Here is a 24,007-nt window from a genome sequence, read left to right as displayed (position 1 = left end):
TGGGAGATTTTAATTAAATTATAGGAATGTGGATGGAAAAAAGAATGAATTTGAGTTTCTGCAGGATAACTATCTAAAGTAGCATGTGATGAGAGCAACACGGGGTTTATCCGATAGATTTGGTGGTATCCTCAAAGGATGTGGTTGTGAACGAAGTACCAACATTGCCACCTGTTAATGAAGGTGATCTTGGTTCACACATGAGGTATTGGTTTGGAAGGTAGTCAAACAGATAAAATTAGTTATCAAGAAACTATCATTTGAAGGGGATAAATTAACTGTGGAAAGGATACAAAGATGGATGACAAAGATGGTTTCAGGACTGTACAAGCATAGTTATGAGGATCGGCTGAGGGAATGTGGACTGCAGAGTTTGGTGGATAGAAGAAGGAGAGGTGATATGATTGAGACTTTTAAACTGTTGAGAGGTGGTTACAGGGTTGACACTGGGGAGTTCTTTCGCTTGGTTGAACAGCGGGAAGGAGTGATGACAAGAGGCCATCCCTGGAAGTTACGAAAGGAAACTGTGAGCAAGAGGGTAAGGAGTGGTTTCTTTGCGTGGAGGGTGGTTGAACCGTGGAATGCATTGCCTGATGGAGTGGTGGGAGCGAGAACGGTCAATGAGTTTAAAGAGTGGTATGATAGACTTTGTATTTCTTAGGGGGGACCTCCCCTCGATGAGTCTTGACAGACTTTATGTTCTTAGGAAGGACCTCCCACGATGAGTCTTTTGACTCCATGGAGGCCTGAATAATAATAAATAATAATAAAAGGTCTATATGTGAACTATAAGGTGGATGATTGTCAGAACCTCTGTAGTCAACTAGCATCAATACATTAGGTTGATGAATTATGTAGAAAATTTGTTGACAGTGCATGGGAAATGATAAGGAAATATCTAACATAAGCAATGCATAACTACATACTAAGATTGAGCGAATAAATAGAGTAGGAATGAGATGGCTGAATGGCTGAAATCAAGCAAACAGTGTTACAAAAGATGTTATGAAAGGAAGTGCAAAACAGTTTGCAGTGAACAGATGTATGAAGAATATAAAGTGCAGGCCAGAAAAGTGGCAAGCATCGTTAAAAAAGAAAATTTAAACTATGATTGGTCAGTCAGGTCAGAACTAATACAAGGGATTTTTTTTATTGTTTTTGCTGTGTGGCAAAATAATTATAAAACATGTAGAAGGGAGGCAAGAATTACGAGAAGTTAAAAGAATCGGATGTGTATCAAGTATTGCTCGGATTACATATTAATAAGGCTGTGGGAATGGATGTCACATATCACCGCATATTTTAAAAAGAATGAGCAAAGGAGTCAGCCATGCTCTTGTCCTGGTTATTTAATGAGAGTCTTGCAGTGGATAAAGTTTCTGAGGTGTGGAAAGAAGGCAAAATAATACCTCTCCACTTGCATGGTTCGAGAACAGAAGTTCCTAATCATAGATCGTTCTGTATATATGCAGTGGTGATCAAAGTGTTGGAACAGTTGATTAGAAATAGAATTCAGGATTGGGTTGATGAACATAAAATTCTCTATGATGGACAGCATGGTTTTGTAAAGGGCAGGTCTTGTTTTAGCAATCTGCTTATGTTTTATGATAAGGTGATGAATGTGTTGGATAAGGGATAATCATATACAGCGATATTCTTGGACTTTGCAAAAGCATTTGTAATAGATAATATATTGGATAGATCATAGATTGGCTGTCTGAATGATACTACCAAGTTGTGCATGATGGAACTGTATCTCAAAAAAGGAAGGTAACCAGTGGCTTGACTCATGGTTTTGTTCTTGGGCTCCTACTGTTTAACTTGCTTGTTAATGATATTTCATGTGGATTGACTGGAGATAGTCAAATGTTTGCCGATGATGCAAAGAGTTAGGTAGCATTATTAGGTGTTAAAACGCTGTCTTCTTATTTCGTATTTCTCAACCCTGCTTTGTCTTTCCTTACATCTTATTTCTCGTGTTCTATAGTATAACACATGTTTGTTTTATGGCTACACCAGTCAGAATATGTATCGAGTGCGAGATTATAAGATTTTAAATTAAAGACAAAGCCAATATTAGCATTCCCCGCTTATGTTAATCATTACCTTTTAATTAGTTGTGGCTTGATTATTGATCACTTCAACTTATGCAGATTTGAAATTTTCAAGATAGCACATTGACAGAATCAGTCCAATGTATTGTTCACAAACCATTTAATTAAATCAAAAAAGGAATATTGACACAGTTTGATTCACATTAACATACAGTTTATTATAATTCTTTGTTATTTTCAAAAAATAAAATAAAATAAATCAGTTAACGCCTTTTTATTCCTGTATAGGGAGTAGGCGAGGGCGTTTAGCCTTATCTAACTTTTGGAGACTGAGTGGGCTGTTCAATCTCCACTGGCAGCCAATCAGAGATAGCTGGCCCAAGGCTATCACTAATTAAGCAGCACCAGTGACGCACTCAGGATTTAATCTTGGAGGGGGCCGAGCACTCAAGATTTAATCTGGAGGGGGGGGAGGAGAGTTGAGTAGACGATTTGAGAATACACACCACGCATTGCATACGAGCTATGACTGAGCATCTGCAGTGATCGCCAATACATGATACTCCGTGATCTCCTCTGGCCCGTTTCAGGCAAACGAAGTAGCACCCGAGCACTACTTCATTCGCTTTGCATTCACAGCAGCAAGGATTCCCAAATGCTTAGGGTATTCCCACCTCATGTGATCGCTAATTCATAAGTAGCATAGAAATAGAAGACACAACATAAATTTAAAGAAGTAATAATAATTTTAATTAGGAAAATATTTTTCTAGTGGTTTTTTTCTTTTTCTTTTGGGGGATCAGGCCCCTTGTCCCCCCCCCTCCCTGGGTGCGCCAATGAGCAGCACACAGTGAAGAGAGACGGTTTAACAAGTGCCGCCATCTCGTGGTCCCTAACCATAACACAAGATATTTAATGTCTGAAATAATGTGGGTTCTACGGTCAATTTTCTTGAGTTTACAGGACAAAAAACCCGAGTTTCCGGGAGAAAAAACCCGCTTGACTGTGCCAGAGATCGACTAACTCGGGAACCGGTTGAAAAAAGGTTTAGAAAAATTTTCTCTAGTCAATGACTAGATTCAAAACAAAGTCTTCCTTCATACGGTCAAGCGCTGTGGTGTGCAAACGCCGCATCCACTGAGCTCCTAATTCAAACTTAGTTCTAATTTACTTTCTAAAGCTAAATCACAATCTAGATTATCCTGTCAGTCATATATACACAAACTGATAATAAAGCATACCTCGAGTAAGCTTATTTCAATATCAATTTTCATTATCTTACTGTACCCATAAACATTCACTCTTGATATACAATCTTGTTCGGAATTATCACATACATAAGTACTTCATGAATTTTTGGTCACACAGTGTGACCAAAAATTCATGTAAGAGGTTCCCTTTTGTCATTTCCTTCTTGATTTCCTACAAATTTCTTCTTTGTCCATGTGGTCGATTATTCTATGCCCTTTAGAACCCTTGAGTCATAACTTTTTCGATTATCGACAACGGACCTCATTTGGCAGTGGACCCAGGTAAGAGAAAGTTAAGAACCCTAAGACAAACGATACTTCTCTTTCGATTACTGACAACTGACCTCACTTGGCAGCGGACCCAGGTAAGAGAAGTTGAAAACCCTAAGAGAAAGTCCTTCTCGACATCTAGCATTATATAGCCCCGGATTTCCGGGGCTATATAATGCTAGATGCATGTGCGCCTCTCGAAACTTCCAAATATGGTAATGTGATGATGTCATACTTCGCACGTCTTTTGAAATTGCCATATATTACAATTCTTAAAATTCTTCACTATTCTTTGAATTAGACTTACTAATTAGACATGACTTCACAGCGTTACATGACGTCGTCATGCGCCACATTATTTTAACATAGGCTCATGGCTAATTTATTACAAATACAAGATCATTACAGACAAAATTTGACATTTCTTTAAGTGCAATCTTAGAAAAATAAAGTAAAAGCGAACATGATAAGTTACATATCATTAGAGTTTTTACATAGGAGTAGAGCTGATGTTAATTCTCTACAGAAAGATTTGAATAGACTTTTAGCTTAGACAAATGAGTGGGGTTGCAGTTTTAATGTTAATAAATGCAAGGTATTGCACTTTTTTGATACAGAAATAAAAAGCTACATACTCTATTGGTGGAGCTGTACTTCAGGAAATGGATGAGATTTGGAATTTTTGAGTTAATGGTGGATGGTGGACTGAAGTCCCGAGGGCACATCACATGTTTTGTAAAGACTGCATTTGTGTTGCTACTATGATAAAAAGTACCCTCGATGAGTCTTTGGACTCCCTGGAGGTGTTACATAATAATAATAATGTAGGGATAAGGAGGTGGTGGTGGTGATGCCTCTATATAAGACATTGGTCAGACCACGTATGGACTATTGTGCTCAGATTTGTAGGTTATTTGAAGACAAATAAACAAAGTGATATCAGGCCTCTGGAGTGTTAGTTATGAAGAGCGTTTTAGAGAATGTGGATTACAGAGATTGGTGGATAGAAGGAAACGAGGTGATATGATAGAGACAGTAGTATAGCTGGGGGGTGGGGTGGAGGGGCGGAACTTTTCATGTGAGACACAATTTTATTTTTCTACGATTCTTCTATTTATGTTAACTTACTAATTTTATTATTTAATTAATAATTAGTTTTCAACAACTATACTTCCAACTAAAATAAACATAAACACAGTGTTTTAATTTCTTTCCCTATGTCGTTTTGACTTTTTGTAATATTTTTAGTGTGTATTGAGAGGGGGCTTCAAACTCAGGACTGCCCCTGGCGGCAAAAGCTCTAGCTGCACCACCTTCACGTTAGTTACAGGATTCTATCAGATTAATACAAAAGAAATTATAAAAAGAGTGGATGTTAAGATGGCAAGAACAAGAGGCCATCCCTGGAAGTTGTATAGAGATGTGGTGAAGAAGGGAATGAGGAATAGATTTTTTACACGGAGAGTTGTGAGTGAGTGGAATGCATTGCCAGAATGTGTTGTGAATGCAGGTAGTGCAAATAACTTCAAAGCTCATTATGACAGACATGTTGCTGGTTGAGTAGGCCACAATGAGTCTGTTGACTCCATAGAGGTTACCAATAATAATAATAACAAAAGTACAGCAAATCAGCCATGACAACATAGGCAATTCACAAACAAAAATTACTGTTATTGTTGGTTGTAGTGGGCAATAGTGTCGTTTTGTGTAGCTGGTGTATAAAGTAGTGGTGTAAAGAGTCCTCCTCAGATGAGTGTTTGGATATCTTGGGGGTGTCCTATAATAACATTACTGTTAATTGTTCTGGCAAGATGGACTGAATAGACCTATGGTCCTTTATCTCTTTGTAAGCTTTGCAGATTTGCAACAAAGATTTTGGATTAAGGAATATTCCTTAATCCAAATTATTATTATTATTATTATTATTATTATTATTATTATTTGACACCTCCAGGGAGTCCAAAGACTCATCGAACGATTGGTCCCCTTCCAACTACTAACTGCACTCAAACTTACTTAACTGAGCCATTAGTAGCAGATATCAACACCCGACCTCCATGGAGTCAGAGACTCATCGTGGGAGGTACTCACTATTGCAGAGAATGCTCATCCAACCGCATCTTAAACTGATTCAATGTGTCCACATCCACAACACACTCAGGCAATGCATTTCACTCACCAACCACTCTCCATGCAAAGAACCTGCTTCTCGCTCCTTTTCTCACACCCTCCTTATAGTTTCCAGCAATGGCCTCTTCTTCTACTTCACTCTCCAATTCTATGAAAAATCTCTTCTATGTCTACCTGATAACAACCCCTGACTGGTTTATATGTCTCAATCATATCCCCCCCCTCTTCCTCCTATTCACGAGGCTCTGTAACTTACATTCCCTCAATCTGTCCTTGTATTCCACATTCCAAAGGCCACTGACTACCTTTGGGAATCTTCTCTGTACCCTTTCCAACATATCCTCGTCACCATGAAAACCTGGCGACCAAATCTGTGCACAATAATCCATATGAGGCCTGATCAAGGCCTTATACAATTAAATCATAACCTCTCTATTTCTGCATGTCAGGGTTCTCCGCATCATTGCCATTATTCAATGTGATGTCTTCACAACTTGTGCAATGTAGCCCCTAAATTTCAGGTCCTTGTCCACCATCACACCTAGATCTCTCATCTCCTCTACTTCTGTTAAAGTTTCCCCACCAAGTGTATACTTGGCATCCCGTTGTTGCTTACCAAATCTCAAAACCTTACACTTGGCAATATTGAACTGACAGTTCCATACCTGTCCAATCATGCAATCTATTCAAGTCCTCTTGTAAGGCATTAACATCAGCATGACTCTGCTTTGCTCTTCCCAATTTTGCATCATCTGCAAACAGCTGCATATCACTAGTTAAACCCATCCCAATATCATTCATATACAAGTTGAACAACAATGGTCCCAAAACTGACCCTTGCGGTACACCACTAGTGACCTTCCTCTTTTGGGATACTGCACCCCCATATACAACTTTCTGATACCTATCTGACAGCTAGTCACTGATCCAACTCCGAAATCTGTTATCCAATCCATTCTGTTTCAATTTATTTAACAGTTTGTCGTGTGGAAGTCTATCAAAAGCTTTTGCAAAACCCAAGTACAATACTGTATATGCATCTCCCCTGTCCAAGGTATTTGTCAACCTTGTTATAGTACATAAGTTAGTGAAACATGATCTCCTTTTAACAAACCAATGCTGATAACCACAGAGAATACTGCTGTTATCAACCGATTTCTGTATCCTACTTCTCACCAACCTCTCCAGGATCTTCACCACAACTCCAGATATACAGACCGGTCTATAATTTGAAGCTACAGCCTTATCACCACCTTTATGCAGTGGAACAATTTTACCCTCTTTCCACTCCTTTGGAACCTGTGCTGTTGCAAAACTCTTGTTAAACAGGCATGCCAATGCTACTGCCAGTTCCCTGGAATATTCTCTTAAGATGCGTGGTGATATTTCATCAAATCCTATTTCCTTATTGACATCAAGGTTATTTATTTCCTCAGATACCTCCTGCTCACTCATGATTAAGCCATCCTCTCCTATGTCTTCTACACTTTAGTTTCTCATGATTCCACTCTGATTAGGATGAAACACCCTTATAAATATTCAGTGATCAACCTTATTGATCACTGAATACCTCAACAATATCTTCTGCAGCAGTTACCATTCTACCATTTTCATCCCTTAACTTCATCTTTCCATAACCATTCTGCCTTCTACTTGCCACATATCTAAAAAACTCTGTAGGGTTTTTGCCTGATTTGCCAATTTCTGCTCATCCTCTACTTTTGTTTTCCTTACTGAGTCACTCTCCTTGCTTGTTCTTTATATTCTTCATGTGACTGATTATCATTATTCATCTTGTACTTCCTCCAAAGGACTTTCTTTTTCCAGATTTCATGCTTAAGCTCCGCATTCATCCATTTTACACCAACCTTATTCAGCCTTTTGGCCTTTGGGATATATTCGTACATTCATGCTGTTATGTATGTCTTTGTAAGTTCCCATGCTGCATTTATTTCCTTACTGCTCAACTTCTCGTTCCATGTTATTATAAGGCTGGTGATTATGTCTCCTAAGCTTGTCATAATCACCAGCCTTATAATTTCACATATATCCTTTCCTCGCAAAAGCCTGCATATGACTAGCCACAACACAGGTGATTACTTCATGATCACTTTCACCAACTGGAGGAAAATGTGAAACCCCTCTAACAATTACATCCTCTGATGAAATGATGAGATCTAGAACTCTTGATCCTCGCGTGCCTTTCTTTACATGCTGCCTGAGATAGTTATCTCTCAAGAAATTATTATTATTATTACAGGCAACTCCAAGGAGTCCTTAGACTGATCGAGGGAGGCCCTGAACATCATGCCAAGAACTATCCAACATTTGTGCAGTACCTATCATACTTTGCTTTGAACTTAATCACAGTCATCGCACCCACAACAGACTTTGGTAACCTATTCCACTTATTCACCACTCTCCAAGCAAAAAACCTAGTTCTAACACCCTTGCTAACTACACTCTTATTCAGTTTTCATCAATGGTCCCTAGTTCTCCCACCACCACACCTGTTCTGAAAAATTTCCTCAGAGTTAATCTTGTAAAAACCCTCAGTAATTTGTATGTCTCAATCATATCACCTCTTTTCCATACATCAATCAGTTTATGTAACCCAGAAATTTTCAACCTGTTCTCGTAAGGTTTGTTCCATAGACCTGCTACAATCATGGTCACTCGCCTCTGGATCATCTTCACCTCCTCCTCATCACCAACAAACCTTGGGGTCTTCTCAAGGCTCGATAAAGAAGAACAATAACCTGCTTGTCTCTGCTCGTCAAAATATTCTTCACTAACCAAGTGATCTGATGAGCTGCTTTAGTCACTTTTGCTATGTGCCCCCTAAACTTTAACTCCCTATCCACTAACACTCCCAAGTCTCTGGCTTTGTCAGTTTACTGGACTACAGTTCCACCAATGTTGAATACTACTGGTAATCTTTTCACCCCAAAATGCATAACCTTATACTTTGCCACATTAAACTGTCATGCATTCTCCTTTGCCCAGTCTGCCAATCTATCCAAATCATCTTGCAAAATTTTGACAACTGCATTAACTATCACTCTAGTCAACTTTGCATCATCAGCAAATAACTGAACAGTTCCTCTCAGATCCTTTCCTATATCGTTAATGAACAAATTAAACAATAGCAGTCTAAGAACAGAACCTTGTGGCATGCCACTAGCCACAGGCCTTCTTTTAGACTCTACTCCTGAATAAACTACTCTGATATCTCTCCATCAACCATCCTCCTATCCATCTCACCAACCCTATATGTGCTGCAGTTTACTGATTAGAATTCCATGTGGTAACCTGTCAAAGGTATTTGCAAAGTCCAGCAGTATCACTCTAAATCTATTACCTTTATCCAATTCAGCTGTTACTGTTATAAAATGTGAGCAAGTTACTGTAGCATGATCTACCCTTCACAAAACCATGCTGCTCCCATTTCCATCTATCCATTCTTGTATTTTGTTCTTAATCAACTTCTCCAATACTTTGGCAATGACTCCCGATATGCTGATCAGTCAGTAATTTGCTACATCAGTCTTGCAGCATCCTTTATGCAATGGATCTATTTCCCCCTAAATGATTACCAGTGATTTTTTTCTTTTTCCCTTAAAAAATAATCTATTTGTTCGGCATGGTTTTTTGGGATGTTTGTTTTAGTCTGCCACTAGCTGGTTGACTGTAACATGCTAGGAATATTATTGAGCCTTTGGCTCACCCATTTTTGGACTTCTGGTAGTCGGTTTAAAAAAAAAACTTACCTGTTCAGTAGGGTTTTGGAACATTCGTGTTTTGCAGGATCATGTTCACTGTATTCTACCACTTGGTGGATTAAGATGAATTGCAGCATTTGCAAAGAATTTTGCAGATTTTTTTAAAAAAAAGTTTTGATGTCGGGGGATACCGGCTTTCCAGTGAAGCTGGATCTATTTCTCCCTAAATGACGAGTCATTTAGGGGGAAATAGATCCCCCCTATAGAAATAGAAAGTAGTCTGTATGTTTTTTATGAACTATGGTGCATTAAACACTATTTAAATTAAGGGGATATTTAATCCCACATTATTTCAAGCTGAATAAGAAAACTCAAAGATAGAAATCAGTCAAAGAGTTTCATGCCGAATATAGCAAACTATAAAAGTTCGGCGAATCCAAGCGTGAGCAAACACCTGGGTGGTACAATACCGGGCAACTCATAGTAAAGGTGGATAAAGCTAGGATCACTATTCTTAGTATTTGCCCTAATGTAAAACTCATCCCCTAGGCGATGTATGTTGTTTTACATTAAGGGAGATAGGTCACTACCCAGAAAGGTTTCCACCTTTATTGACGTCTCATCAGTGAGTAGGTAGACCAAATAATACCAAGATTGTAGTTATAATATCTTTAATACTTTACAGTACAAGTAGTCAAAAAGGTGCACAGATAAATTAATGAAATAAGAAATAAAGAGCCAAAAGTCTTCACTTTGGCAATGTAAAAATTATATAAATTAAGGGATTTAATCCCACATTATTTCAAAGCCGAATAAGAAAACTCTAATATAGAAATCAATCAAAGAGTTTCATGCCAAATGTTATACACTATTCATTAAACATTATTAAACACTATTCATAAACAGTTATTTTGGATTACCTGTAGTTCACTAATGTTTGAATCTGCTGTGTGACTCCACATGGCTGAGCCATGCATGAAACTGACCTGATCAGCATCTCATATAGGAGCAGTTTAAGTTCCATGCTTAGCCAGCTACAGCGATTCAGAAATAGGTATTCAGAGCTGTGGTGTGTGTTGGAGCCGGTATGAACTGGCTCCAACAAAACAATTGGACACTTGGTGAGCCAAGTGCTCAATGATATTCCTTAATCCAAATTGACTACCAGCGATTTTTTTTCCCCCTTAATAAAAAGAAAAACAACAACAACTATTTGTTTGGTATGGTTTTAGGGATATTTGTCCTGAAATATGAACAGTACAGCAATGGGACAGATTCCCCCCATTGCTGTGTTTTGCTTTTGAGCAGACATGATTGATATGAGTTGCAAAGCAAGGTCCCTTATCGAGTTGTACTCCTAAGTATTTTGCTACTGGTTGCCATGGAATGGGGATGCCAAACATGACATCAGTTTGCCCTTTTTTAAACCATTGTTCTAGTACTGAAACTATGTTTTGCAGTTGCCAATCTAGGTTGCAAATGTTGCATTATTGCGGTATCATCTGCATATAGGGCCATTGTGATGGCAACTGTGCATGGGATGTCACACATAGATGGCAAAGATCAAAAGTGATAGCAGGGAACTCTGGGGGATGCCGGCAGATGTTGCATACAGCTCTAATTCTAAGTAGCTTTACTTGGAGTTTGCAATTGCTGAGGTATGATTTGATAATTTGACTAGGACAGAAATGGAAAGAAGTGGGCAGATTTCATTAGGCCTCGTGGAAATTTGGCCTGCAAGAGTTTGAAAAGAAGCCCATTGCAACATATTTTGTAGATTTGGCAATGTTCAGGAAGATCACTCCTGTGTGCTGCTTCCAAATGAACCCTACAGTTTTTCACAACTCTGAGAACTTGTTCTGTGGAGTGGTTCTCCCAGAATCAAAGTGCTCATCTGGGATGAGATTTAATTTTTTATTGACTTTCTGCAATCTTATTAGTATTACCCTCTCAGCTGTTTTTCCTAGGCAGGAAAGCAGGGTTGATTGGGCAATAGTTTTGGAGAAAGTGCACTGCTTTTCCTCAGTTTGGGATTAAGATTACATCTGCTGCTTTCCATCTTATAGGAAAGTAGTGATATCTTAATATTGCATTAATAATAGTAACAATATGCATTATGGCTTTATGTAGCAGGCATTTGATGATTTTATTAGAAATCCCATCTGGGCTTATTTCTTTCCTATTGTTAAGTTTCGGGATGATTTCACAGACCTCAGCCAGTGTCCTAGATTTCACGGTATTGTTTACTGATTTCCACTAGGAAATCAGCAAACCCTACAGTTGTGGAAAACTGTAGGGTTCAGTTGGAAGCAGCACACAGGGGGTGATCTTCCTGGAAAGAGGCAACAGCTGTTTATCTGCTTGGAGCATATGTCTAACTTTAATAGAGTTTAGTCTGTGGTTTTGGAGGTCTCTTGTGACTTAATCAGTGGTGACAGATTCTCTAATACCATGAAGTACCACCTTGAAGTTTTTTTTCACTTTTTAAAGCGAATGTGTCATATTGGACATTTTTATCTTTTAAAATTTGGTGAGTGCACAGTAGTGGCTATCATCTCTGGCTGTATTCGGACCCCCTTGTCCGTGTTCCTGGCTTTTGTAAAATTTATTTTATAGTTTTTGTTCCAGTGGCCACTTCTGTCCATTATGTTCATCTGGCAGGATAACAGGAGGAATTCTTTCCTTATGTTGGCAGTTTCATTTCATGTTAGTTCCTTACGAATGAGTCACAATGTCACTGATCAGATCACATCAATCTAAGATCAGATTACAGATCTAGTAATATTAGTAATAATAATAATATAATAAATACAGATGGGGTACACTTGTGTAAATACCCTTTGTACTTCTCCCCCCCCATCCCTTTCGCTATGTAGAAGCCTGAGTAGGGATTGTCTCCATTTGCAGTTTTACAGAATTATTATTTTTTCACAAACATTCGCTTAATTTTGCTTGGTACACTTCTTCTTTAGGTAATGACATTCACATGTTCCCAGATAAAATTAAGTAGATGTTTGCTGATAATGGAATTTGTTTATAGATGCCAGGGAGGGTTGTAACTTTCAGAAAAGGAGAACTTGCGCATTTATTTATTTGTGTATTTATTTATTTATTTTCGTGATCCAGTTGTTAAACATTTATGAGCATACCCCCTAGTCATAAACTGCAACCAATGCCTAGGAGCATCAAGTATGGAGGGCAGCAAAACTATATCTTAACCATAAAAACAGAGTTTGTTTTTGTTTATAATTTTATATATTTTCTTGAATTTAGGGATGGCATATACCTTAACAACTGCTCTGGAAAAAGGCGGTAGTAAAAATATTTTAATAAAGGCAGTGCCTGCATTGTTTATTTATAACATAATAGCAGGGATGAATTTAAGTTTGGTGTGGTCCCTAAACTCTAACTTTTAAGAGCTCTCCCCCCCCCACTCTATTGAGTATTTTTTTTTTCTTTTTATAATCAAGACAAGCACAATAAACTCAAAAGAGCTATCATGCTCATCTAGAACAGGCTTTTATAAACATTCATGCTTAAGGTGAGATTCGAACCCACAACATGTTGGTTTGAGAGCAAGTATTATTATAATTATTTATATGGACACCAGTGGCGGCTCGTACATAGGCACTGCAGCACCCCAAGGAAAAAAATGAAAAAATTAAATTTTGTTTGTGTTCATAAATAATAACAATGCTTATAACATTATATAAATGCAACACAACATGTTAAAGGTTACAGCTTATGTTTTGACATTTATTAAATAGTTAATAATTGGAATTGTTCAATTAATGCTTTAGATTACAAAATTTTGTTGGAATTATCACATTTGGCCAATTGCAGCTAGACTCGCTGATATTCGTTTGCGCTTCTCATTGCACGTTACAACTGATTTGATCACTGCTCGTTTGGGCAGTGTTGCATGCGTTATTTCTGTGAGATGCGAAACTTTTATTATTGGTGTGTGTTTGTGGTGAGGGTGAACTATTTTTTGTAAATCTTATTTTATTTTGTTAAAATAACATATAATTATTTATTTATTATAGATACAAGGCCAAATTATGATGAGTGTCACTGCTCAAAATATGAAAAGAATTATATATTTTCAATTATCGTTACACAAAACAAATGCACTGCAATCTAACAGTGTCAGAATTATCGCACCAACTGCAGCTAGACTCACCGATATTCGTTTACACTTGTCATTGCACGTTGCAAGTGATTCTGACTTACAGATAAATTGTATGCATGCACGCGTTATTTCTGTGAGATACAAAACTTTTATTATTGGTGTTTGTTCGTGGTGAGGGTGAACTATTTTTAATAAAGTCATTTTTTAATATGTAAATTTATTTAATAATAAATTGGTTACTGATTAGGAAAAAAAATAATTTTTTATTTTTTTAAATTTTGTATATGCAGCATCCCCACTGAAAATTTTCACTGGTCGCCACTGATGGGCACTCCATGGAATCAAAAGACTATGACTTTTCTATCCAAAGTGCATTACCTTACATTTTACAATACTGAATTGACCTCTGTCCTTTAACCATTTTCCATTATCGTTTGTCCACAGTGTCAATTTATTTAAATCATCTTGTAAGGTATCTATATTACTTTTATCAACTATTGACCTCCCTAGTTTTGCATCATCGGCAAACAACTGAATGTCCCCCCCCCTTCAAATCTGGTATATCATTAATATACAAATTAAAGAGTAGTGGTCCTAGTACAGAACCCTGGGGCATTTCACTACTCACCCTCATTTGCTTGAATTTCACTCCACCTTACACCACCCTCTGATGTCTATCAGAGTATGCTATCCACTTGGCCGTCCGCACGGTTAGTCTAGTGGCTTTGCACTTCACAACCATATGCCTGAGGAAGGAGTGTCCTAGGTTCGATTCCTGTCAACGACGTGAGGAGCTCAAGGATCTTCCTCAGCCATAGCCAAGTTAGCCGGTCTTGGGCATGGACAGCAGGGTTTTTTACCGCCAGTTTATCATATATGTTTTTCATCCTGCAAGCAGGCAAACCGGTCCGAGGACACACACAGATTACAGTCAGGAATACTGACCCAGCCATAGGTCTGATTCCTCAGCCCATGCTGGTACCGGAGCTTGGATAAAATTTGGGGGAACTAGATGGTACCGTGAACTCCCGTAAAAAGGGGGAACGCTGTATCATCACTCGGAATTTATTTATTCATTTATCCACTTGGCCAACAAGACTGGCAGGAGCAAATTTTAGGTTATCTATACTGAGGTGGATGTCCCTTGAATATGTACAGTATCTCCCCAAGCATTCAAAATAAATAAATAAAAAGTGCACATATTGTTAAGTAAAAATTAAAAAAAAAAAAAAGAACGAAAATGAAAATGAAAAGAAATATATGTATATACACCCTAAAATCTCACATATAATACTATTTACACCTATTTTAGCTTATTTGAAAAGGGATATGTATTATATTTGTGTACAGTTATGATAAGCACATGGAATCGTGCAACCATACGATTTCCCTAAAATGTGCTGCACCAGACCATCATCGGTTATAAATCATTTGCTTTTTTTTTTTTTTTAAATCAGGAACCCATCTAAGAGAGGTTGGTCAACTTATATTACATTAGTACTGTGGATAGGCAAGAAGGAACTTGTTTGTAATTATCTTGAAGAATGGTGGATTGTATTACTTGGAAAACACATCGGATGGCAGACTATTCTAGAGGGCAAAAGTGGACGGGATGGACAAAGAGCAGGAGAAATTTATTCTGTGAGTTTGTAGATGCACTGTGAGGGAGTGTTGATTAGTTGCTGCACAAGTTTAAATGCATACAGTAACTAATTTAATTTGACAGAAGTGGGTGTATTATTTAATGCTAATTCTGATGAACAGTGGAAGTAGAAGTATTTCTACTTCTTGACTACCTGACTGTAAATGAGCAAGAGGTGTATAGGGAGTTGAGTAAACTAGATGTTAATAAGGCTGTGGGACTTCATAATATATCACCACGTATTCTGAAGGAATGTGTCAGGGAGTTGACACCTGCCTTGACATATTTTTTTAATAAGAGTCTCGCACTCGGTCGAGTTCCTAAGGAGTGGAATGAGGGCAAGATTGAGCAAATTCATAAAGGAGGTAATCGAACTCAAGCATCAAACTATAGGCCTATCTGTGTGTCAGGTGTTGTGGTTAAGTTCTTGGAGAAGCTTGTGAGAACTAGGATCCAGAGTTGAGTCGACAACAATTGTATTATCTTTGATGGACAGCATGGATTTACTAAAAGGAGGTCATGTTTTAGTAATCTACTTACTTATTACAATAAAGTGACTGCTTCCTTGGACAGAGGAGAGGGATACACAGTTATATACTTAGATTTTGCAAAAGCTTTTGATAGAGTACCTCATGATAAATTGATAGTCAAACTAGAGCAGATGGGGTTGGATATTAGATTAGTGCATTGGATTGGAGACTGGCTATCTGATAGGTATCAACAAGTTGTGTATGGGGGAGCGATATCCAGGAAAAGGAAAGTCACTAGTGGAGTGTCTCAGGGGTCTGTTTTAGGACCATTACTGTTTAACTTGTATATTAATGATATTGGTGAAGATTTGAATAAATTGAGTGGGCACGGAAATGGGGACGTGAGTTCAATGTTGCAAAATGTAAGGTTTTAAAATTTGGAAAACAAAGATGGGATGCAGAATTTATGCTTGGTGAGGATATATTGTTGGAGGTAGAAGAAATAAGAGATCTGGGGATAACAGTGGATAAGGATCTGAAATTTAGGGGACACATAGCCAAAATTGTGAAGACAATACAAAGGCTTCTGGGAAGGATGTGGAGGACACTGACATGTAGAAGTAGGGAGATTCTTGTTCCTTTGTATAAGGCTTTGATTAGGCCACACATGGATTATTGTGCCCAGATTTGGTCACCTGGTTTTCAGAAGGCTGAAGAGATGTTGGAAAGAGTCCAAAGGCGACTGACTAAGGTAGTTTCTGACCTCTGGAAATGTTGAGTATGAGGAAAGATTGAGAAGATGTAATTTGCAGAGTCTGGTGGACAGGAGGAAGAGGGGGAGATATGATAGGGACTTACAAGTTGGTAAGGGGTTGTTATAGGATCAATGCTGGAGAAGTTCTACAGAAAATAGTTCGGGGGAGAATCAGAGATCATCCCTGGAAACTGTATAAAGAAGGTGTGAGTAGGGGAGTGAGAGGCAGGTTTTTCTTGTGCACACTTGTAAATGATTGGGAATGCCTTACCTGAGAGTGTGGTGGTGTCTGCATGGAGTTTGAATGTGTTCCAGGCACGGTATGATGAGCTGTGTGTGTGTGTGATAAAAGGGCCTCCCAGATGAGTCTTTGACTCCATGAGGGTAATAATAATAGGGTAATAATAATAATAATTTGTAGAATATGCAAGCAGCAGAAACTGAACATCTGTGTGAAAGCGAGTGAACTGTATTAGTGAGTGAGGATCATTAATCAATCTGACTGACAATCAATCTTTTCTGTACAAGAGTCCAGTATCTTTAGGGAACTCTTAGGGGAACCACCCCAGATGTGACAGCAATATTCAATGGTTGGATGGATTTGTATAAAGTTAGAAATTCTTTGGAGTTAAAGTAATGCCATGAGCAAAAAGAAAACATATTTTTTTTGGAGGCAGTATTTGTGAAATGTTTGTGCCAAAAGAGATTTGAGATTAATGTTATCCCAAGAAGATAATCTCATCATGCATAGGGGTTTGGGTCTTGTCAAGAGTAAGGTTGGAGGAGATGGCTTCTTTTTTGTGAGAAATAAGACAGAGCTGTGTTTTTCTAGCATTAAAATTGACAAGATTATCCAAATCCCATTGAGGAATGTTTTGGAGATCTGTATTTAAAGTGGTAGTGGTTAAGGCTCTGGAGAATGTGGTGATGCATGCATTGCCAAGTTTGTCAAATGAAAAGATGGAATGCAATGTTCTGTCTTCAACAAAACTATGTATTGGGTTGGTAGTCTGCTGGAATAGATAATTTATATACAGAAGGAATAGGGTGAGTGAGAGAAAAGAGCCTTGTGGGACACTTGCATTGATGTATCCTTTGAAGATAACAAACCAATCACCATCCGAAGGGAGCATCCAGCTGCAGAAGTCAGGGGCAGATCAAATGATGGGAGTTTACTTAATAGGCCTTTGTGCCAGACCTAGTCAAAAGCCTTGGAGATATCAAAGGCAACCACTTAGGACTCACTGTCCAGATATGGTGATATAAGTGAGTAGATCACCTGTTGATTGACAGTGACAGAATTCATAATGGCACTCATCTATTAGCTGAAAATCTTCAAGATAGCATAGTAGTTGAGTGTTGATAACTCTTTCCATTACTTTGGAAAGAACTGGAATAAAAGAAACCGGATAATAGTTTGAGGATAAAACGTGATTCTCCCACTTCTTATACAAACTTGTCATGTGACACTCTGTCACATGCTTTTGAAAAAACCAATAAAATTCAATTCTGTATAGAAGTTCTTAAGAACTTTTTCAAAATCCTAACAACCACAGAAGAAATACAAACTAGTCTGTAGCTTGATCCCCTCCATTCTGCCACCACAACCACCAACAGCCTTATGCAATGGCCATATCTTAATCTTCTTCCTCTCTTCAGGAACTTGCATTATAATAGCTAGATTAATTGTAAGGTTAGTTACTTAACACATTAGAACACTTTGCTTAAAACACAATAAAACCCTTAAATCACTTTGTAAAATTCCATCTGTTTTCCCTCATCTCCCATCATCTTACAGATATGCAGTGCTCAGTATTTGAGCACTGCTCTATCAGGATGAATTCCCTAATAAAGCTATCATTAAATAGTTCAAGTATTTCGCATCATTTGCTTTCGTCACCAAATTATTGTTTCCATTCAGCAAGGTACTCCATTCACAATCAATTTTCCTCCTAATGGCTACATAGTATTCTTGTATTCTAATTTTTTCTCCTTACTATACTAGCTACCTTCCTAGCCTGAGTATTATATCCCCCATGCAACTATTCTTCACTGCTCTTTATATACCTTTCATAACCTCTTTTTCATCTGCACTTCCCATTTGATTTCTGTAGTCATCCATTTTACACCAATTGCTTTACGTTCTTTAATTCAGGTATACAATCTGCAATTGCTATTATCCATTTCTTCTTAACTATCTCTCCATTCACTACTACTAACTATTCTTCCTTCACATTCTTTCATCCACTGTACTGTTCCAAGCTAGTTAATAAATATTATAATTGCTTGCAATATAATTCCATATAAAATCCCTTCGCCTTGAAATTTCTGCATACCTATTTGTCTTCCAAGTCAGGACTATATAGTCATTATGACCAAGACTTCATATTTGTTCCCAGTTGTCAACAGCACAAGGACTAATATTGACTAATAATATTGCCAAAGACAGTTTTCCCTCAAGAAGTCCAAATTTCATTAATGAAGATATAAAATTTATTATTATTATTAACATCTGATCTCCATGAAGTCAGAAACTCATCATTAGAGGTACACACTATCACACACAAAGCTCATCCAACCATCCATTAAACTGATTCAATGTGTCTACGTTCGCAACGTACTCAGGCAATGCATTCCAGTCACCAACAACTGTCCATGCAAAGAAACTTCTCCTCACTCTTCTGCTCACACCCTCTTTATAGTTTTCAGTGATTTCCTCTTGTTCCACCCCTCTCTCATTCTATGAAAAATCTCTTCTATGTCAACCTGATAACAACCACTGACTAGCTTGTATGTCCCAAATATATTCCCCTCTTCCAACTGTTCACGAGGCTTTGCAATTTACATTCTCTCAATCTGTTCTTGCACTCTGCATTTGAAAGCCCACTGACAACCTTTGTGAATCTTCTCTGAACCCTTTGAACATATCTTTGTCATCATGAAAACCCGGTGACCAGATCTGTGCACAATAATCCATATGAGACCTGATAAGGCCTTATACATTGACATCATAACTGCTTTATTTCTGCATGTCAGGGCACTCCACATCATTCCCATTATCTGATGTGATGTCTTCACAAATTGTGCAATGTGACTCCTGTCCACCAACACTCAGATCTCTCATTTTCTCTTCCTCCTTTAAAGTTTCTGCACCAACTGTATATTTTGCATTCTGCATTGCTTACCAAATTTCCAAACCTTACACTTTGCAAGATTGAACTAATAGTTTCACTTACCTGCCCATTCATGCAATCTATTCAAGTCCTTCTGCAAGGCCAGTACATCTGCTTGCCTCTGCTTTGCTCTTCCCAATTTTGCATCATCTGCAAACAGCTGCATATCACTAGTTAAACCCATCCCAATATCATTCATATACAAGTTGAACAACAATGGACCCAAAAGTGGCCCTTGCTGTACACCACTAGTGACCTTCCTCTTTTAGGATAGTGCACCCCCATATACAACTTTCTGATACCTATCTGACAGCTAGTCACTGATCCAACTCAGAAGTCTGTTATCCAACCCATTCTGTTTCAATTTATTTAACAGTTTGTCGTGTGCAGTCTATCAAAGCTTTTGCAAAACCCAACTACAATACTGTATATGCATCTCCCCTGTCCAAGGTCTTTGTCACCTTGTTATAGTACATAAATCAGTTAGTAAAACATGATCTCCCTTTAACAAGCCTAATGCTGATAACTGCAGAGAATACTGCTGTTATCAAACCATTTCTGTTATCAATCCATCACCACAACTCCAGATATACAGATTGGCCTATAATTTGAAGCTACAGCCTTATCACCACCTTTATGCAGTGGAATAATTTTACTCTCCTTCCACTCCCTTGGAACCTGTGCTGTTGTAAGACTCTTATTAAACAAGCATGGCAATGTTACCGCCAATTCCCTGGACCAATACCTTAAGAGTGGTGATGTGTCATCAAATCCTATCGCCTTATTGACATCAAGGTTATTATTTTCTCAAAATACCTCCTGGTCAGTCACATTTAAGCCATCCTCTCCTAAAAGTCCTCATGTCTTCTGCAGCAGTTACCATTCTACCATTTTTATCCATTGACATCATCTTACCATCATCATTCTTCCTTCTACTTGCCAGATATCTTATAAAACTCTCTAGGGCTTTTCTTTGCCTGATTTGCCAATTTCTGCTCATACTGCACTTTTGTTGTCTTTACTGAGTCACTCTCCTGACTTGTTCTTTATACTCTTTATATAACTGATTATTACCATTATTCATCTTGTACTGTCTCCAAAGTACCTTCTTCTTCTTCTTCCATATTTTGTGCTTAATCCCCTCATTTATCCATTTTACACCTACCTTTTTCAGCCTTTTGGGCTTCAAAATACATTCACAAATTGATGCTGTTATGTATTTATTTGTCAGTTCCCAAGCATCATTTACTTCCTTACCACTCAACTCCTTGTTCCATGCTATTGCTCTAAGCTGTCTCCTAAGCTTGTCATAATCACCAGCCTTATAATTCCACATATATCTTTACCTTACAAAAGTCTGCTTATGGCTAGCCACAACCCAGGTAATCACTTTATGATCACTCCCACCAACTGGAGGAAGGTGTGAAATCTCACTCACAATTACATCCTCTGATGAGATGATCAGATCTAAAATTCTCGATCCTCACGTGCTCTTCTTTACATTCTGCAAAATCTTGAGATAGTTATCTCTCAAGAACTTGAGAAATTCATTTTCCTTATTCCCATATGCTATCTCTTCATTCCAAACTATGCCACCATAATAATTACCCTTCCTTGGTTCACTAATCCAAGTTGTTTATACAGCTATTCATCACCACAGTCCACATTTCTGGGCCTATAGCAACATCCAACTAAATATGTCTTACTGTCAACCTGCACATTACACCACACTGCCTCATAACCATTGCCATTATTTCCCTCTTTCATGTCTACCTTTATGTGAACATAATTCTCCTGCTATCAGCAGCAACACTCCCCTTCTTGTCCTTTCCATCCTTGCGAAAAATACTGTATCCTTTGATTTCTATTCCCATTGAATATGATCTTCATTTAACCATGTTTCACTTATTTCAATGGGGCAAATAAACTCAATCCATGAAACCATTTCCCTTATTTATGATACTTCGGGCATTTGTAAACAAACACAGTAATTCATTTTTAGGGCTATAACCAGCCCTAATTATTGTTATTATTTCTTGGTACATCTCCTTACTTGCGTTTTACTGTTATAATTTTTTCTCTTATTTATTCCAGCTCATATTTGGCAAGAAACAAGAGAGTTATGGAAACATGGTCTTATCAATTATTTTCACAACATGTGGAACATCATCGATTTCATACGTAATCTTTTATATGTGGCTACAGCTGGTCTCAGAGTTTTCGCCTATTTTCAGGTAAGGCACTCACATGTATTTTCCTAGCTGTATAGTATGTGTGTTTTTAAATTTAATTGTCTTCTTCACTCTTGTTTCAAAGAGAATCCAACCAATGAGTCCCAATTACCAAGTGGATAATGACTAATGGGCTTACAAAATAAAAATTTCCTACTAACCAGTGGGCCAACAGTACTGAAGCATTGACTGAACAAGGAACTAGCATGTCATTACAGAACAGTAAAATTTAAATGTTTAGTATAAAGTCAGCAACTTTATTAAAACATTTTAACTTTGTTAATATGTGTATATAATCACATATCATATGATATTTATGTGAACATCATATGTTATATTATAATTATTATTATTATTATTTGACACCTCCAGGGAGTCCAAAGACTCATCGACAGGAGGGCATCTGCTCTACTACTCTGTCTCCACCACTCAATCCACCAACTAACTGCAACTACACCAATGCCATCTACCTCCAACCACCACCACTAGTATTTCCACAGACAATCACAAACATTCGTTTGAATCCCATGCCTATGGCGGGATTCGAACCCACAGCCTTTTTGCTGGAGAGAGGACATGCTAACCATTGGGCCAGCCAGGCTGGCCGAGTGGTTAGTGTATATAATCAGTAAAAATAATATATACGAATCTACCATTTATCCGTTCACATAAGGAATTTGCTGTTGATATAATTGAAGTACAATTACATAGTGCTGCACCAGAAGTCCATTGATATGCAAGAGTTGGTAAATCAAAGGGTTGTTGTTTTTCAAGGTCGATAAATTTCAGATTACTGTAATAATAAAAAATAGAATAATAAATCAGGATAGCTATTATAATTGTTCAAAACATATCCCGCATCTCAAAGCATGCTTGTAAAGGAAAATATAAGTATGTTCCCATGTTTGTTAGAATATGCTGCTTGGAAAGAAGTCAATGTACACCCCATGGGCAAGGTACATTGCGCCATGCAATGAGTCACACGTTTGTAGCTTGTATAAATTGGAGGAATATGATCCTCCCAAGTCAGTGTAACTGTGTCTGGGTGAAATGGCTGTGAGAAGGGAACTGACGGAGTTTGAAAGAGGTGTTGTGATAGGACATTTGTAAATGTCTTGCAACCACCATGTTGCAAGCCCATCTGTTGTGCAAATTGTTGACAAATTTGACCATCCTGAGTCAACAATCAGTGATACTACATTGAGATGGAAGTGCTTCCTGCAGTAGATGATCAACCACACTCAACGAACAAGACCATAGGGTGCTTTGAAAGATAATATGTAAAAACCACCATTCATTGGCCGACACATTGAACACGAAGTTCTGGGCATTGAATAGAACATGAATCCAGTGGCGCACCCAGGGAGGGGCCAAGGGGCCCTGGATCCCCCAAAAGAAAAAGGAAATAAACACTAGAAAATTTTCCAAAAATCTTTTCCTAATTAAAATTGATTTTTTTAATTTATGTTGTGTCTTCTATTTCTATACTATTTGTCATGTATTAGTGATCACTGCAGATGCTGAGTCATAGGTCATATGCAATGCATAGTGTGTATTCATAAATCGTCTACTCAACCCCCCCCCCCAAGATTAAATCGTGAGTGCTCGAGCCCCCCTCCAAGATTAAATCCTGAGTGCACCACTGCATGAATCTGCACAAAAACATTCAAACTGACTCTCACAACATGGGTTTCCATGGTAAGACTGCAATGTGCAAGCCCACATCATGATAATATGTAAAAACCAGCATTCATTGGCCAACATGTTGAATACGGAGTTCTGGGCATCGACTGAAACATGAATCTGCACAAAAACATTCAGAACTGAGGCTCACAACATGGGTTTCCATGGTAGGACTGCAATATGCAAGCCCCATGTTATCCAACCAACATGCAGCATCATCTTCAGTGGTGCAAAAAGCACATACAGTCAGACACAGAAGCTTGGATAGTTGATAGGTCATGGAGCGACAAATCACACTACAAGCTCTTTTGAGCAGATGGACAGGTGTGGAGGATGCCCAGTGAATGTCTTTTACCAGAGTACATAACCCCAACTATGAAAATCAGAGGTAGTGGTGATAGTATCATCCTGTTTTTCCTTGTTTGTGGTGCCACAACATTGAACTCTGAGAGGTATCTGAACATTTTGGACAATGCAATGCTTCCTGCTTAGTGGT

General features: G+C 38.1%; 1 protein-coding gene across 1 annotated transcript in view; it reads left to right on the top strand.

Annotated features, from left to right (window-relative positions):
- The window catches only part of LOC150097977 (transient-receptor-potential-like protein), a 192,748-nt gene that overhangs the window by 43,563 nt on the left and 125,178 nt on the right, over positions 1–24,007 (top strand). The window contains 1 exon segment of the mRNA XM_090406648.1: positions 21,692–21,831. Coding sequence (XP_090262774.1) covers positions 21,692–21,831 — 140 coding nt within the window.

The sequence above is a fragment of the Typopeltis vanoorti genome, chromosome 16 (genome assembly GCF_054136105.1).
Source record: "Typopeltis vanoorti isolate ZY-2024b chromosome 16, IOZ_Tvanoo_1.0, whole genome shotgun sequence".
Taxonomy (NCBI): Eukaryota; Metazoa; Arthropoda; class Arachnida; order Uropygi; family Thelyphonidae; genus Typopeltis; species Typopeltis vanoorti.
This window is presented reverse-complemented; position numbering and strand designations above follow the sequence as displayed.